Genomic DNA, 14,464 nt, shown 5'->3' with positions numbered 1-14,464 from the left:
GGCCTGAGAAGATGGGCTGATTCTCCCTGAAGAACCTTCTGGGTTTGTGCCCGTCCTCCTGACGTGGGAGACGCGCTCTCAGAACCGTGGGACCCGTGCTTACCAAGCCCACGGCCTGTGCCACCTCCTTACTCGCCTCCTGGCCTCCAGGCTTTCTTTGGTTCCGTCCACCTTGGACACTGAGGCTCAATTTATTTTTTGAAACACTACTTTATTTCAAATCCCCAGTCCACCCACGCCCACTCCAAAACCTGATAATGTGATTTAGAATTTTGTTTCTACCAATTTCAACTACCTTTCATACTTAACTAGATTTTCTGTTCCTTAGGACCCAAGACTGCATTTTATTTATTTATCCTCTTGTGTGTTGCAGTGGGTACAAATCACAGGGGCAGTTAGCCTGTTGGGGGGAATTTCCGATCCGCCAGTGACAGAGCGGCCATGCCTTCTGAGCCCCGGAGTCTGGCTGACGCCCTGCCTTCCTAGGTGGCACCCACATGCTGCCCACCCCCATGCTTTCCATTTCAGCTCCGCCTTTTCTATGAAACCTTCTCTGGCTGTTCAGGGCCAGTGATCATCTGCTCCACGAGCATGACACTCAGTCGCCCGCTTTGATGCGCTATATTGCTGACACGTGGCATTCTCCAGGTGCTGTTACCAGGGCTCAGAAGCGTCAAGTGTGTCATCAGCCCAGATCATGGAACTAGTACACTTGGGAATTAGGAATCCATACAAGTCCTATGTAACGTCATTCCTGTAAAATTCCATGCTTCCCCCCAGTGGAGCAGCTTCAGGAGAATTTAGGGGGTTGGTTTGACAGGAGTTGACTATCTGGAAAAAGGAACCTAGAATCACTTGCAATTTCTGGCTTGGGTGATGGGTAGATCACACCATTCATTGGTGGGAGAAGTGTCTCCTCCTCCTTGAGCAAGAATAAATTTGTTCTTATTTTGCTTGGCACAGGACAGGGAGGAAGTGGGAAAACTAGCCTCCATCGTGTATGTATTCATTTAAAGGTATTTGCGATAAATCTAAGGTCAGATACCCTGTAGGCAATAGAATATGCAGTCTGAAGCCCGGGAGAAAGGTTCAAACCAGTAACGGAATATTACCTCCCCAGTGGGAGGCCATGGCTGAACTCACCTAGTGAAAACATTTTGGAACCATCCCTTGCCATCCGTGGTGTGTCATGAAAATTGTAAAGAACCACAGAATGAAAAACTTTGGGGGGAAATTCAGATGAAATAGCATCTGTGCTTTTTCCTTTAAATGACAATTTACAGGAAAAGCTTTTGATTACTTTAGATAAAACTTGTCATTTGAATGACTTTCCTTTTGCTCAGATTAGGATCTAAACATAAGTGTCACTTCAGAGGAATGCATGTGAATTATTTCAGGTAGATCCACTCCCTGCAGAGCCTGGTGCGAGCTGGGGCTGTTTCACCTGGTGCTGATAAATGCCGCAGGTTTAACTGTAACAAATTAAGTTGAAATGTAGCAGGCCTCATGGGGCACCGGTGGGGTCGCGCCGCATGTTTTAGCAAAGTGCACCTCACTTACTCAGGGTCCGGGTTACCTCCTCAGACACTTTTGTAGCTGTAAGATGAGACTGTTTGGAAAAGGAAGTGCCACCATTAAGATGATCTTACGTTCTAAAATGAACTTCGTGCTTTCTTCCTGTAGTGTAAAGCAGGCTCATACATGTTCCTCTCGGTGACACCCCTGAACACCTTGGCCCGTGAAGATGGTTTATTTCATTTTTCTTATTTTATAACAGTAGAGGCCACAACTTTCTCTGTTTAGCTGACCGTCGAAAATTGCAGTGACTTTTCCACTTATTTGGAATAGGTCTCTAGATAATTTTACAGTTGCTAAATTAGCAACATGATTTAGCTTAAATATATATATGGTATCTATTACCTTATAATCTATTACTGTCATACTCAAAATAGTAGGCTCCACATATATTTTTTTGTTCACAAGTCACGTTACTATAAAGTACTAGTCGAATAGAGGTCTGGGTTTTAAAATTCCATAAAATTAGAACATTACTAGAAAGTAAGTTAAATATGGTGATGGTAATTACTCTGTCAACTTGGTGTTTGAAGTTTGCGCTTCTAGAAATTTTTACCATTAGAAAGCAAATTATTGTACTAACATTTGATCAAGTGTGAATCAGAATAAACATAAGCTCTACTTCTACCTATATGGTATTATTGTCCTAGTTGAAGGTATTTTTCCGTAGTAGTTTCACTTGTAAACCATGAACTTGCATTCTGCAGTAGTTCGGCTTTATTTTTCGGAACGTGAAGGTCATCTCCATTCCCTTTTTTACTAGTAACTACTGCTTTGTACATTCTTTGAGGGGATTTAGGTGTGAGGTCAACCTAAATTTTTCCAGTGGTATTGATTTGTGATGTAGTAATTCATGAAGTATTATATTCTTCCAGTTCTGTACAACAGTGGTTGTATTAGTAAACCCTCTCTGGCCCAGGATCTCAGGAGCACGACCTGGAGGAACCTGAGAGATGCTCCTTTGGTTTCCGCTCAGCCCCAGCCTAGCGCAGACTGCAGGCTCTTGAGAAAGGCCTGTCCGGCTGCAGATAGGAACCCACTTGCCTTGAGATCCCTGAGGCAGACTGATGTCTTCAAAAGTAATTCGACCAAAAGCTGCAAGGAGACCACAGCACACAGAGAAGAGGCCTGTCTTCCCGACTGTAGACATCTGCTCCAAGGAGCCAGCTGGGCCGTCTTCGCAGGGCTCACATGCCCCGCCCAGGCCCTGCCCCTGCTCTGTGCCCACCAGGCTCCTGCTCATTCGTTGGCCATCTGGCCTGCATGTTACCAAGTGATTCGGACTCTCACTTTATTACCTGACTCCTGGAGACTCTGTCTTATGACCACACCCAAATCACAGATAAGTCCCTGTAAAATCCTTCATTAAAAAAAAAAAATTATTTATTTTATTATTATTTTTTTTATTTTTGGCTGCATTGGGTCTCTGTTGCTGTGCACGGGCTTTCTCTAGTTGCGGCGAGCGGGGGCTACTCTTCGTTGCGGTGCGCGGGCTTCTCCTTGCAGTGGCTTCTCTTGTTGCGGAGCACAGGCTCTAGGCCTGTGGGCTTCAGTAGTTGTGGCTCGTGGCCTCAGTAGTTGTGGCTCGCAGGCTCTAGAGCACAGGCTCAGTAGTTGTGGCGCACGGGCTTAGTTGCTCCGCGACACGTGGGATCTTCCCAGACCAGGGCTCGAACCCGTGTCCCCTGCATTGGCAGGCGGATTCTTAACCACTGCGCCACCAGAGGAGTCCTGTAAAATCCTTCTTTTTCTCTTCCAACCTTCCTCGCACCCTGAACTCTTCTGGGCGGCCTCTACTTAGTACCTGTTGGCAGGACACTCCCCAGTACTTTGCCAGCCTTTCCTCCTGGCTGGCCACCCCTCCGGGCGCCTCCCCACAGCTGATGGGAGACCCCTGGGGCTCACACAAGCCAGGTGCTGTGTGCGGGCGATGGCATCTCCTGGACCAGCGCCCCCGGGGCAGGGGAGGCCCGGGGACTGCGGCGCTCTCCCTGCAGGTCATCTTGCGCAGGCCTTGTCCTCACCCTCCTAGCAGGATCAGGAAGAGCCAAGAGGTAGCGAGGGGCTGCTTTACAAGGTCTGTGTCGCTGTCAGTTCAAGATTTTCTTTCTGACCAGTACAGGTATTATAATGTATAAGATATGAAAGTTACAGACAAATGAATTGTGATTCTTTTATTTTAATTTCTTTGACTCACCTGCAGACTTTCTTCGCTGACTGACCCCTTAAGCTGGCCTTCCAAGTGTGCGTGTGTTAATAGGCAGGTCACGGGGTTGGACACGAGCAGCTCACCGCGTGCAGCTGGTCCGTCCTATCTGCTGCTGTCCTGATGGAAATGAGTCGGGCGCAGACCTCCTGGCAGAAGCTGAAGCCTGCCTGAGCGGTCTTGGGTCTGACGGGTAATGAGGACGAGCGAGGCCTGGCTGGTCACGTGTACGAAGGTGCCGTTCCTCTGTCCTCACTCCACCTGGCGACTGTCTGCGGCTGAGGCCTCCTTGCTGACCGAAGGGCTTCAACCGTCTGCCTCGGAGGCGCGCGGAGGGGCTGCCGCTCGCCCACCCGCGTTTTCGTGTCCCACCTGCCGTAAAAGTGGCCTCCGCCCACGGTCAGCGTCCTGCCTTGAGGGGCAGTGGCGCCCACACCCCTGTGCCAGGTGTTTGGTTCCTCACTGCGATTTGATATTTTCTTCAGTGGCTCTCCGAAGTCTAGCCTCTTGAACAAATGAAATTTTCTTACTTCTAAATCTAGGCCCTGTTTTCACCGTTGCTAAGGGGCCTCTCATTTGTTGGTAGTGCTTACTTTTCGCTGAAACCCTCGGAGCCCTTCCTGGTTCATGGGCTGCTCCCGTGCTGGCTTCCTCCTGGGGGCATCTCAGCGTTAGCTCGAGCCGCGGCACATTTCCCCGGGCCGGGCCCTGTCGCTTCAGTGCGGTATGGTTCCACGCTGCTGGGTGCGTCTGCCTGCCTACCTGCACACCCCTGGGTGTCTGTGATTTTCTGCTTTTCGTTAGCCAGATTTCACTCTCTTTGCCGCACTTATATTTTGCATTTCATGCTTGTGCATTCTTTTAATCAAATGAAATAAAAATCTTGTAAATAAAAATATTCTATGTAAAAAAAATTAGACACAGCTGAACATTTTTGACACACCTGGTATACAGAGAGAGCTGCTCTGGGAACAGCTAGCAAGCAGCCCTCCCTGCGGTGGTATGTTCTTAGTGCACGTCCTTACAGGGGGCTCTTTAGAATTCCAGGCTTGGAAGGACTCTATTCCAGTCCTGTGCTTTCAGGCAGGATTGCAACAAAACTGTCCAAGGTAGGATGGACCACCATTTGTTTTAAGTTGCAATCTTACTATACAGTCATAAATTATGAAATTTCTAAGGTAAGTAAAAGGTCCAGAGTCTAGTGACAAATGCCCTTGTGTTTGTCATAGATTTAACATGTTCAGTCTTTGTTCAGATCCTTTTTCTTTTTAAGAAGGTAGATGTCATAAAGTCATGGACCTTCCCTCTCTCTGCTCCTGCCTTTCCCAGAGGTGATTTTTCTCCTGAAATTGGGGTGGGTCCTTTCTGTCCATGTTTTTATGGCCTTGGTGCATATGGTGGGACCCGTGAACAGTATACAGTTTTGTATATATTTTTTTGGCGGGGGGGTTGTGGTACGCGGGCCTCTCACTGCTGTGGCCTCTCCCGTTGCGGAGCACAGGCTCCGGACGCGCAGGCTCAGCGGCCACGGCTCACGGGCCCAGCCGCTCCGCGGCACGTGGGATCCTCCCGGACCGGGGCACAAACCCGCGCCCCCCACATCGGCAGGCGGACTCTCAACCACTGCGCCACCAGGGAAGCCCGGTTTTGTATATTTTTTAAAAATTCATAAATGTGATTGTATTAAGTGTATTTGTACCTTGATTTGCCATTGCCCCAATTTTAACTGAACTGTTGCTGGGCGGCCTGGACGTTTTCACGATCGGTGCCGCGCGGACGGCACCCTGGTACGTGCTGCCGGGCGCACGTCGGGGCTTCTCCTGGTGGGCTGATGGCTGGAAGAGGCACGGCCGGGGACACGCTGGCCAGTCTTCGTTTCACTGCGTGCTGCCAGGTCCTCTAAGTGGCTCCACGGATTACGCTTCTACTTGCAGTTCATTAAAATACCTGTTTCCCCACATCCTCACTGACGTTTGCGGTTCTCAAGCTCTGGTTTTGTTTCCCAGTTCCCTAAAACCCCTCATATTCTGAACGCGTATTTAGAACACCTTTGTGGTTAGCCGCGAGGATGATGGTGTGTGGTAGAGGCATCGAAGGAAAGAGGGCTTTTATTCAGGCCCTTGCTGGTTGGAAGCAGAGTAGGGGTGAGCAGTCTGGAGCCCCACGTGGGACCCCAATCTGCCCACAGAACAACGTCTGTCCCCCGTGGGGGATGGGCGGTATCGCAAGGGTGTCCAGGGAGCAGGTTTCAGACGTGAGGAGTTTGTGTATGTGGAATTTGGGTTTTGGAGAAAGAATCACGGGGAAAAGTTGGGTCAAAGAGTAACATGTAGACGTCTAAGGTGATGGGAGTGCGCGGGGAGACGCGAGGGGGACAGGCGTGTGCAGCAGAGGAGTCTGGATGCAGGCTGGCGGGCAACGCCGGTCGCGGTCTGGATGGCTCCAGGGGCTCCGCAGAAGGCTTGTCCCGGGGGTGCTGAGGCCAGAGGGCAGCGGACCCTGCACAGGGCAGCGCACAGGCCCCGGGCGGAGTGCCTCAGCCGGTGTGTCCTGCAGGCCCTCCTCCTGGACTGCCTGCCCTCGTCCTGCACGACGGGGCTGCTTAAAAGTGAGTCAACAAGAAAAACGAATTTCTACGAATCATACACATACGTGTTTACATTACGTTCTACATTAATTCGTAGAGATGTATGTTCATTCACCAGTCTGTTAATGTAGAGCTCTGGCCCTTTTTTTTTTAGTATGTTTTGAAAATCTATGTTGTTTTCCTCATCCAAAGAGGTATTCGTAGGGCATGGTTTATAATTTCCCTTTGGACTTCCTTATGGCGGAGGGAAAATGATTTTACAGATCTGTCTGGGGAGAATCTTCCCGAAGATTTAAGTTCCTTGTTTTTTGTCTCACCCCCACACCTTTTTAAAAATGTTTTTTTTAAAACAATTCATCATTATCCAATCTTTCAAAACCATTCCATTTCACTGAAGTGGAAGAACAGATCTCTTGATTTCGGTTAATAATCTCATTTCATCAAATTACATAACATCAGTGTGTGCACCTGGCACGGGTGGGCCACAGCGGCTCTTGGTCGGTGGAAGGAGACGGTCAGCGTCGTGTCGGAGGGCAGCTTACAGGTGCTGGTGCCGTGGACACCGGTCACCCCAGCAGAGCAGCGCGTGCGGGACGGGTGCGGGACGGTCCACCGTAGAGCGTAACTCGGGCCGTGGCCCAGCCTGCTCGGGGGTCGTGGCTCTGACCCTGAAGTCCAGGCTCCGCGAGGCGGGCCGGCCCCGCCCCCGCTCTCAGCCTCTCTGGTCCTCTGGTCTCAGGGCGTGGCCCAGGGGCTCGCGCGCTCAGAGGGCCTTCCGCCTGCCCGGCGCTCCCCCTGGAGCCTGTTCCCCTCCCGCAGGGCGCCATCATGCTGGGGACGCTTCTTTGTTTTTGTCAAGTGACGGGCCAGATATCCAGACCCGTTTCAGATGTTGATGCCCAGGAAGGCCGGTGACTTCCTTCCACGTGGCGCTCTCCCCTTTGAGCCTGGATGGGGAGCCTCGCCGTGTCCCCCTTTCCCGGGTTCGGCAGCCGGCGCGAGCCGGGCAGGAGGGCCACGTAGGAGCACCTGCTTCACGGGCACCTGCGAACACCCTCTGGGCTGGAAAGAGGCCTGTGGACACAGATGTCAACACGCTCATTTATCTTACAGTCTAAAATCCAATATGATCTGTTTACTCCATATCAATTCAAGAGTGCCTTTAAGTAAATAAATGTATATGGAAAACCTGGGCGTGAGCTGTTGGATCACACTAATGACCGCGATGGGTTTTCTTTGGCAGTTTGCGTGTGAACCTGGACATGGGAAAAGCCGCCTACGGGTGGATGATTATGAAAGATGAGAATATTCCTGGCACAGTGGTCCGGACCAGCACCATCCCGGAGGAGCTGGGGCGCCTGGTGTACCTGCTGACCGACAAGACAGGTACCACTGTCCGCGCGTTCACCTCTGGAGGCATGTAGTGGCGGGGGGATCCTGGCGTGTCTGTGCCCACACACGTTTATGGGGTGTGTGTGTGTGTGTGTGTGTGTGTGTGTGAGAGAGAGAGAGAGAAACAGAGTATTGAATTCACGGTTAGAATTCCCCAGACTCGGGGCTTCCCTGGTGGCGCAGTGGATAGGAATCTGCCTGCCGATGCAGGGGACACGGGTTCGAGCCCTGGTCTGGGAAGATCCCACATGCCGCGGAGCTGCTAAGCCTGTGCGCCACAACCACTGAGCCTGTGCTCTAGAGCCCGCGAGCCACAACCACTGAGCCTGCATGCCACAACTGCTGAAGCCCGCACGCCTAGAGCCCATGCTCCGCAACAGGAGAAGCCACCGCAGTGAGAAGCCCGCGCACCGCAACCAAGAGTAGCCCCTGCTCGCCGCAACTAGAGAAAGCCCGTGTGCAGCAACGAAGACCAAAAAATAAATTAATTAAATTAAATAAAAGAAACTCCCCAGACTCAGCCCTTGAAACTGGTCTCCAGCTAATCATCTTCCAACATAAGAGTATCATCAGAATTAGCAAAATGTGACATTCTTAGAGATTTAAAAGGCATATTTCTGTATTTTGAACTTTCTACAGCCTTACAGTTTTGTTTTTGTTTTATTTAACTACCTGTATTACACCTCTCTATTTGCTTCTTAAGAGCAAAGAGGGCTTGTTTATTATAGAATGATAGTTATGAGCTATTAGAAGAAAATAACAATAAGATATGTGAATTTGGTATTTTCACAGTGAAATTCTCCTAAAGAGCTGCACCACAAATGATTTATGCCACCCTAAGGTGGCATGCTCCAAATTCTCTTTGTCCTTATTTCATTTTTTTCTTTCTTTCATCAGAGAATTCTTGTCAATCCGTAACATAACAAGTAAAAGACAAATTGAATCCAGAACTATAACAAGAGCCGTATCTAAGGGTTAAAAATCCCTTTTTGATTTGTTGATTCGTGGTGTAAATTCCTAGTAATTCTTAGCGAACCAGAAATAAAAGAATATTTATATAAACAGTAAAGAAAATATGTCTCGAATAAAATTTAAAACTTTATTTTTAATAAAATATTAGAAGTAATAAAATATTAGAAGAGTTCTCACTATAGTTAGGAATAAGAAAGACTAATCTGTACCATGCTTTGGTTTAACATTTATTACTCCAGCCACTGCTGTGAGACGGGAAATAGAAGATCCACAACCAAAAGAAGAAATAGATATTTACAGATAGAATGACCAACCAAGGAAATGAACTGCTAAAAATAAGAAATCAGTAAAGTGGCAGCTTACAAATTAAAATAGCAGTAAAAATAGCTCCCTTCTGTGTAGACTAGACTGAAGAAGAAAGATCCCATTCACGATAGCTCAAGTGCATGTAAAACATGTGGACATAAACTTGGGGAACCTAAGGGCATGCGTGCAGAAAGTGACCCGACCTCACAGAGAAATGTGGAAGACTGGCATTGGTGGAGAGATGCACCCTGTCCCGAATGTGAAAATGCAGTATTCTATAGCAGCCAGCCTTCATAAGGAATTTGTAAGTTTACTGCAGTTCAGTCAAACTCCAGTTGTTGGATCATATTTGGTGTTCCTTAGGACACGTGTCTTGGTGGGACATTGAGGAATTGACCCGTAAAGTAATGCTCCATAAATCAAAATAACTCGGAAATAACAACTTGAGGGCCTCAGGGTCAAGAAGGCAGACAGAGAAAATGCCTTCCCAACTCACTGCACAGACGGGAAAAACTTTAAAGGATAAATCTTTAACGGTACTAGAAATCAAGCAAAAGTGCCATTAGATGATCCAGAAATTGGAATTTGTTTGATGGAGAAGCAGGAACACAGCAAACCCAAACTCAAAATGGCTCGTGAAGAGATGCTACAGAAATGTAAGAAAATGTCCCCAGAACGGAGTCCTGGGGAGATGCTAAATTCTTAGCCAACAAGGATCTGCAGCGAGATACAGGGGGTCAGCAGGCTGCACCTCAAGAGAGGGCCGCCCCGAGCCCCTGGCTTACAGCACCGGGCAGCCTGGCCTCTGTGGATACATACAGTCAGAAACCGGGAGCCACCAAGATGAGATCAAAGTCCAATTCAACCAGGCGAGCTGTTCCCAAAGAAAACAAATTCAATGATTTTTTTACATAGAAACCCAAAAGAACCATCAGGAAAATTTCTAGAATTGTAAGAGAGTTCAATTACATGTATCAACTCAATATTCAAAATTAAACTGCATTTCTCTATGCCAGCAACAACTGGGACACTTAATTCTAGAAATGGCAATTAGCGTAGCAACAAAAAAATATAAGGTAATTAGAAATAAGTTTTAACAAGAAATGGGTAAGAACCATGCGGATGTATGTTTTTAAATTTTGAACGACCTTTTACTGAGACCTGATTAAATGGGTGGACACCCTGTTCTCGTGAGTAGGACACCTCAATGCAATGAACGTGTCATTCCTCCCGCATTAAAAATCTGACGTGTCTGCAAGTACAGGACGAATGGGGGAGTCCTACTCACTGTTGGTGGGCGCGGCGCCTGGCAGACCGCCTTGTAAAGCGGGTCTTGGGCATTTTGGCCCAGTGTCTGTTCCCCAAAGAAGCGTCTGCACCAGGATGTTCACAGCAATGTTCTGGCCACAAGAACAAACAGTCTGGGTGTGACACAGAGAAAGTCAACACCGGACGACAGCACACTGTGGCATGTTCTTACGAGAACACACAGCCGTGGCACGGAGTGCAGGCATTTACCTCCGCATGGACGGGCGCCGCGGGGAAACGCTGAGCAGGGGGAGGGCTGGGGGCAGGGATGCCGGACGCAGGCCTGGGCTCATCCTCGGGCCTGGGGCCCACCAGCCGCCTTTCCTCCCACCTTCCAGAGACCTCCTGCGGGCACCTCCTATGGGCACCTCCTGCACCATTCCTGAGCTCATGGTCGTCCTTATCGGGGGGAAGCAGGTCTGGTCTGGACCAGAAGTCCTCTTGTGGCCATTTTAAATCTGCATGTAATGGTCCTAGAATGATATTGACCTATTATTTCATCTTAAATTTACAAACAGAAAGCACATGCCTGAGAACACACAGTAAACTCAAGGCTCTGTGTCTGACTGTTTGATATCAGTAAGTAAAGGTTTTGTGACATTATTTGTCCTTAAAAGGCTAACTTCTCTTTTGCATTTTAAACAATAATGGGTTTATTGTTCTGTAGCTCCTCCATTTTTCTTTGTTGAATTGGAGTTACATTCAGGGTAAGGATAAGTGGTTTTTGCCCAGAGTCATAAAGACAAAGTCTCATTTTTCCCACATTTCACTCTGCTACTTTTAAAAGGCAAGAACATCGCTTCTTAAAGTTTTAGCTTAATAAATAATCTTGGTTCCTGAGATTTTTTTTAATCACAGAAAATTTATATTAAATATATTAGAGAAAATATTTTGCATTTCATTTCCTAAAAGGCCTTTTTATGCTAGAAGTCATCTGTTCCTGATGTTGAAGCCGTGCGGAGGTTTGTTTGAATTTTTTGGTCTAGAATTTTTTTCAGGCCCTTCTCAGTAACCCCAAGACGCCGCCGGCTGTGAGCGCCTCCTGTCCACGTCAGAGGCAGGGGCGGGAGGCAGTCTGCAAGCGTCTCAGTGGCCCAAGCGTCAGCCGAGAAGGTTAGGAATGAGCTGTTGTCAGGAGCCTTACGTGGCTCCCGAAACTGGGAGGTGGTCCTTCCCGCGGCAGTAAATTGGGTTTGTGCTTCATCGATAAGCTTTCTGACGAGAAGCGTCCATCACGGTGTCTCTTATTTGCCACAGCAGAATAGAAAGTGAAGTATCCCAGTAATTGCATTCTGGTTTCTTTCTCGTGGACAAGAAAGCGATGTGCTATAATTAGGTTTGATTGGAGTGCACGTTTCCGGTAAGATCTGAAATTAATGATGTTGCTATAGTGACACATCTGCGGCCACCAGTGCGTGAAACATAAAGTAATTCATTCGACAAGCGTAGACATCTGTGAACTGCCAGGATGCAGAGCGTATTGACGCTGACCAGAAATACTAGGCGTTATGTGCTCAACGCGCAAACGATGCTGAACCCAGACAGATCGTTTGCGCTGAACCTGCTGGGAGGACCTCCACCTCCTCCCTGGCTACCCGACAATGCCATTGTTTGAGGACAATGCTGCCGAGGATGCATAAATGTTAAAACTTGACTCAGGTGCAGCCCATTAAAAGCAATACATTAATTCCTTTGTTAGTTTTTATCTTCGTGTAGAACAAAGCCATTCCTGAAACACCCACTGAAACAACAGGTTTTCCGACGCATTTTAATTATAGCATCCATTACCCAATACGCCACGTTGTTTAGACTCGAGTCACGTGTGAGTTTCATAGGACGGCCTCGTCGTGGCGGGGAAGTGCTGTTTCCATGGTTTCCAAGGGCACCAGACCACGTGTGTGCCAGTCAGTGCGCACACACGCAGCGGGGTGTGTGCTGGTGCCCTTCGACTGGAGGACCACTGCAGCCTCTCCTGCCTGGTGGCCGCGACTGGGGCCTCAGTTACGATGGGCGTGCACAGCCTCGCTGATGCAGCTGTCTGCTGACGCAGGGGCCTGGATGTGAGCGAGACTGAAGTTTGGGGTGTTGGGCCCGTCGAGGTAGCACACACATACGGATGCCAGCAGCGCGGGGCTCGTGGTCTTTTGAGAAAGCCTCACACACCGCAGAGAGAATATGTGAGTCCGCATCAAAGAATGTCGAATAATTTTTAAACGGATGCACACTCTGCAGTCTGGTAAATTAGTCATCACTTGTTAGAAGTTTTGTTTCCATTCCTGCACCGTAAGGTCTACGTAACCGTGTTTCAATACAGCCGTTGGCTGCGTGTCCTTGTCACTTTGCTTGACCAGAGTCTTTGCAGAAAGACCTGCCAGGTGCAGGTGACAGCCGCTCCTCTGCGGCCTGCGGAGTATCGGTCTGAGGCCAGATCACAGCCCAGGAAGGTTTGACCAGAAAGCTTTGCGTCTGCTTCTCCGACGCCTCCTCTGCGTGGCTGTGAAGCACATCCGTCGTCACCCGGAGAATGGTGCTCGCAGGACTCTTTCTTTGGAAACTAATTTTCTTTTCGCCTGGTTAGCTCATTGTAGTCCAAAAAACTGCTTTGTTAAAGAGCTACAGCCTTTTTTTTTTTGTTCTTTCCAGGAATCACAGACAAACCTTTTGTCACATTTTCTGTCCACAGAGCTGCCATGGTGATCAGATCTCTGTGAGGCAGCTGCCCGCCTCGCTCAGTACCTGCCCTTTTCCACATTTTAGATTTGGGACATCTTAACTTTTATTGTATTAAGATGACAGAAATTGTGGAAACTCTCAACTGGCTGGAATCATGAAAACATTTAAGATAAGACTTGAAAAATCATTTCGCATTGCTGACTCTTTAGTAACCAGTAGACTCTTATACTTACCTGCTGTCAGGAGGGCACAGAAAGCCCAAGACTAGCACTGACCTTCCCGCTCAGCACTTTACAGAGTCAGCTGCAGAGTAAAAACACCACTGAAATTTTAAAAATATTTTGATGATTCATCTTAATATGTTAAGTAATTACATGTGACACATGAAGGACTGTCTGCATAAATATTCCAATCTCTTCAACCCAACAGGATGTGAGTACATTTACTCGACTGGCAAAATAACTAATATTTTATTATTTATTTGATGAGGAGCGCTAGTCATTTGTTCAAATGTATCATTGAAAACATGATTTATTAGCAACTTAGAAACTTGGAAGACGCCAGAGTCATCACTACGCAGTGTTGGGTTCAAGTGACAGAGGTCAGGCTGTGTCACCCTTAGCGTTTGGTGTAGCTTCTGAGCAGCCTTCACGACCGCCTGAGTTTCCAGTGTCTGGTCTCTGCACACCCCCGCCCGGTCCACGTCGGCCATCATCCCCACCCTCCCCGTCCCCTCCTCCCAGCCCTAGTAACCCCTAATTTCCTTTCTACCTCAATAGATCTGCCTGTTCTGGACATTTCACAGAAATGGAACCATACGATATGTGGCCTTTTCTGACCAGCCTCTTTCGCTCAGCCTAACATTTTCGAGGTTCATCCGTGTTGTAATCGCTTCCTTTTCATTCCAGAGTAACATTCTGTTGCACAGATACACCACATTTTATTTATCCATTTATCAGTTGATGGACATTAGAGAGTTGTTTTGGTTTTCTTGTCTATGATGAGTGACACTGCCGTAAACATTCAAGGTTCCAGCCAAGGCAGTTAGGCAAGAAAGAGAAAAAGACATCCATATTGTGAAGGAGAGTAAAACTGTCTCTTTGTGTGTGACATGGTCTTCGTGTAGACAATCCTAAGGAATCCCCTAAAAATCTATTAGATCCAATAAATGAGTTTCGTAAGGTTTAAGATACAAGATCAACATACAAAAAAGAATTTTATTTCTATAAACTAGCAATGAACTGTCCAGAAAGAGAATTAAAAAAACAATTCCATCGACAATAGCACCAAAAGATAAAATCAGTACTTCATAGTATTAAAATGGAAACAGTATTTCGCAACTTGATCTGCAGATTCTGCCCCATCCCTGTTAAAATGCCAGCTGCCGCCTTTGCAGAAATTGACAAGGTGATCTTAAAATTCATACGGAAATATGAGGGACCCAG

General features: G+C 47.8%; 1 protein-coding gene across 6 annotated transcripts in view; it reads left to right on the top strand.

Moving 5' to 3' along the window:
- The window catches only part of ATP9B (ATPase phospholipid transporting 9B (putative)), a 205,300-nt gene that overhangs the window by 139,466 nt on the left and 51,370 nt on the right, over positions 1 to 14,464 (top strand). For all 6 annotated transcript variants that reach the window (XM_059040457.2, XM_067015936.1, XM_067015933.1 and 3 more), the window contains one exon: positions 7,612 to 7,754. In XM_059040457.2, the coding sequence (XP_058896440.1) occupies positions 7,612 to 7,754 (143 nt within the window). The remainder of the gene's footprint in view (positions 1 to 7,611; positions 7,755 to 14,464) is intronic.

This window comes from Kogia breviceps, chromosome 15 (genome assembly GCF_026419965.1).
Source record: "Kogia breviceps isolate mKogBre1 chromosome 15, mKogBre1 haplotype 1, whole genome shotgun sequence".
Lineage (NCBI taxonomy): Eukaryota > Metazoa > Chordata > Mammalia > Artiodactyla > Physeteridae > Kogia > Kogia breviceps.
This window is presented reverse-complemented; position numbering and strand designations above follow the sequence as displayed.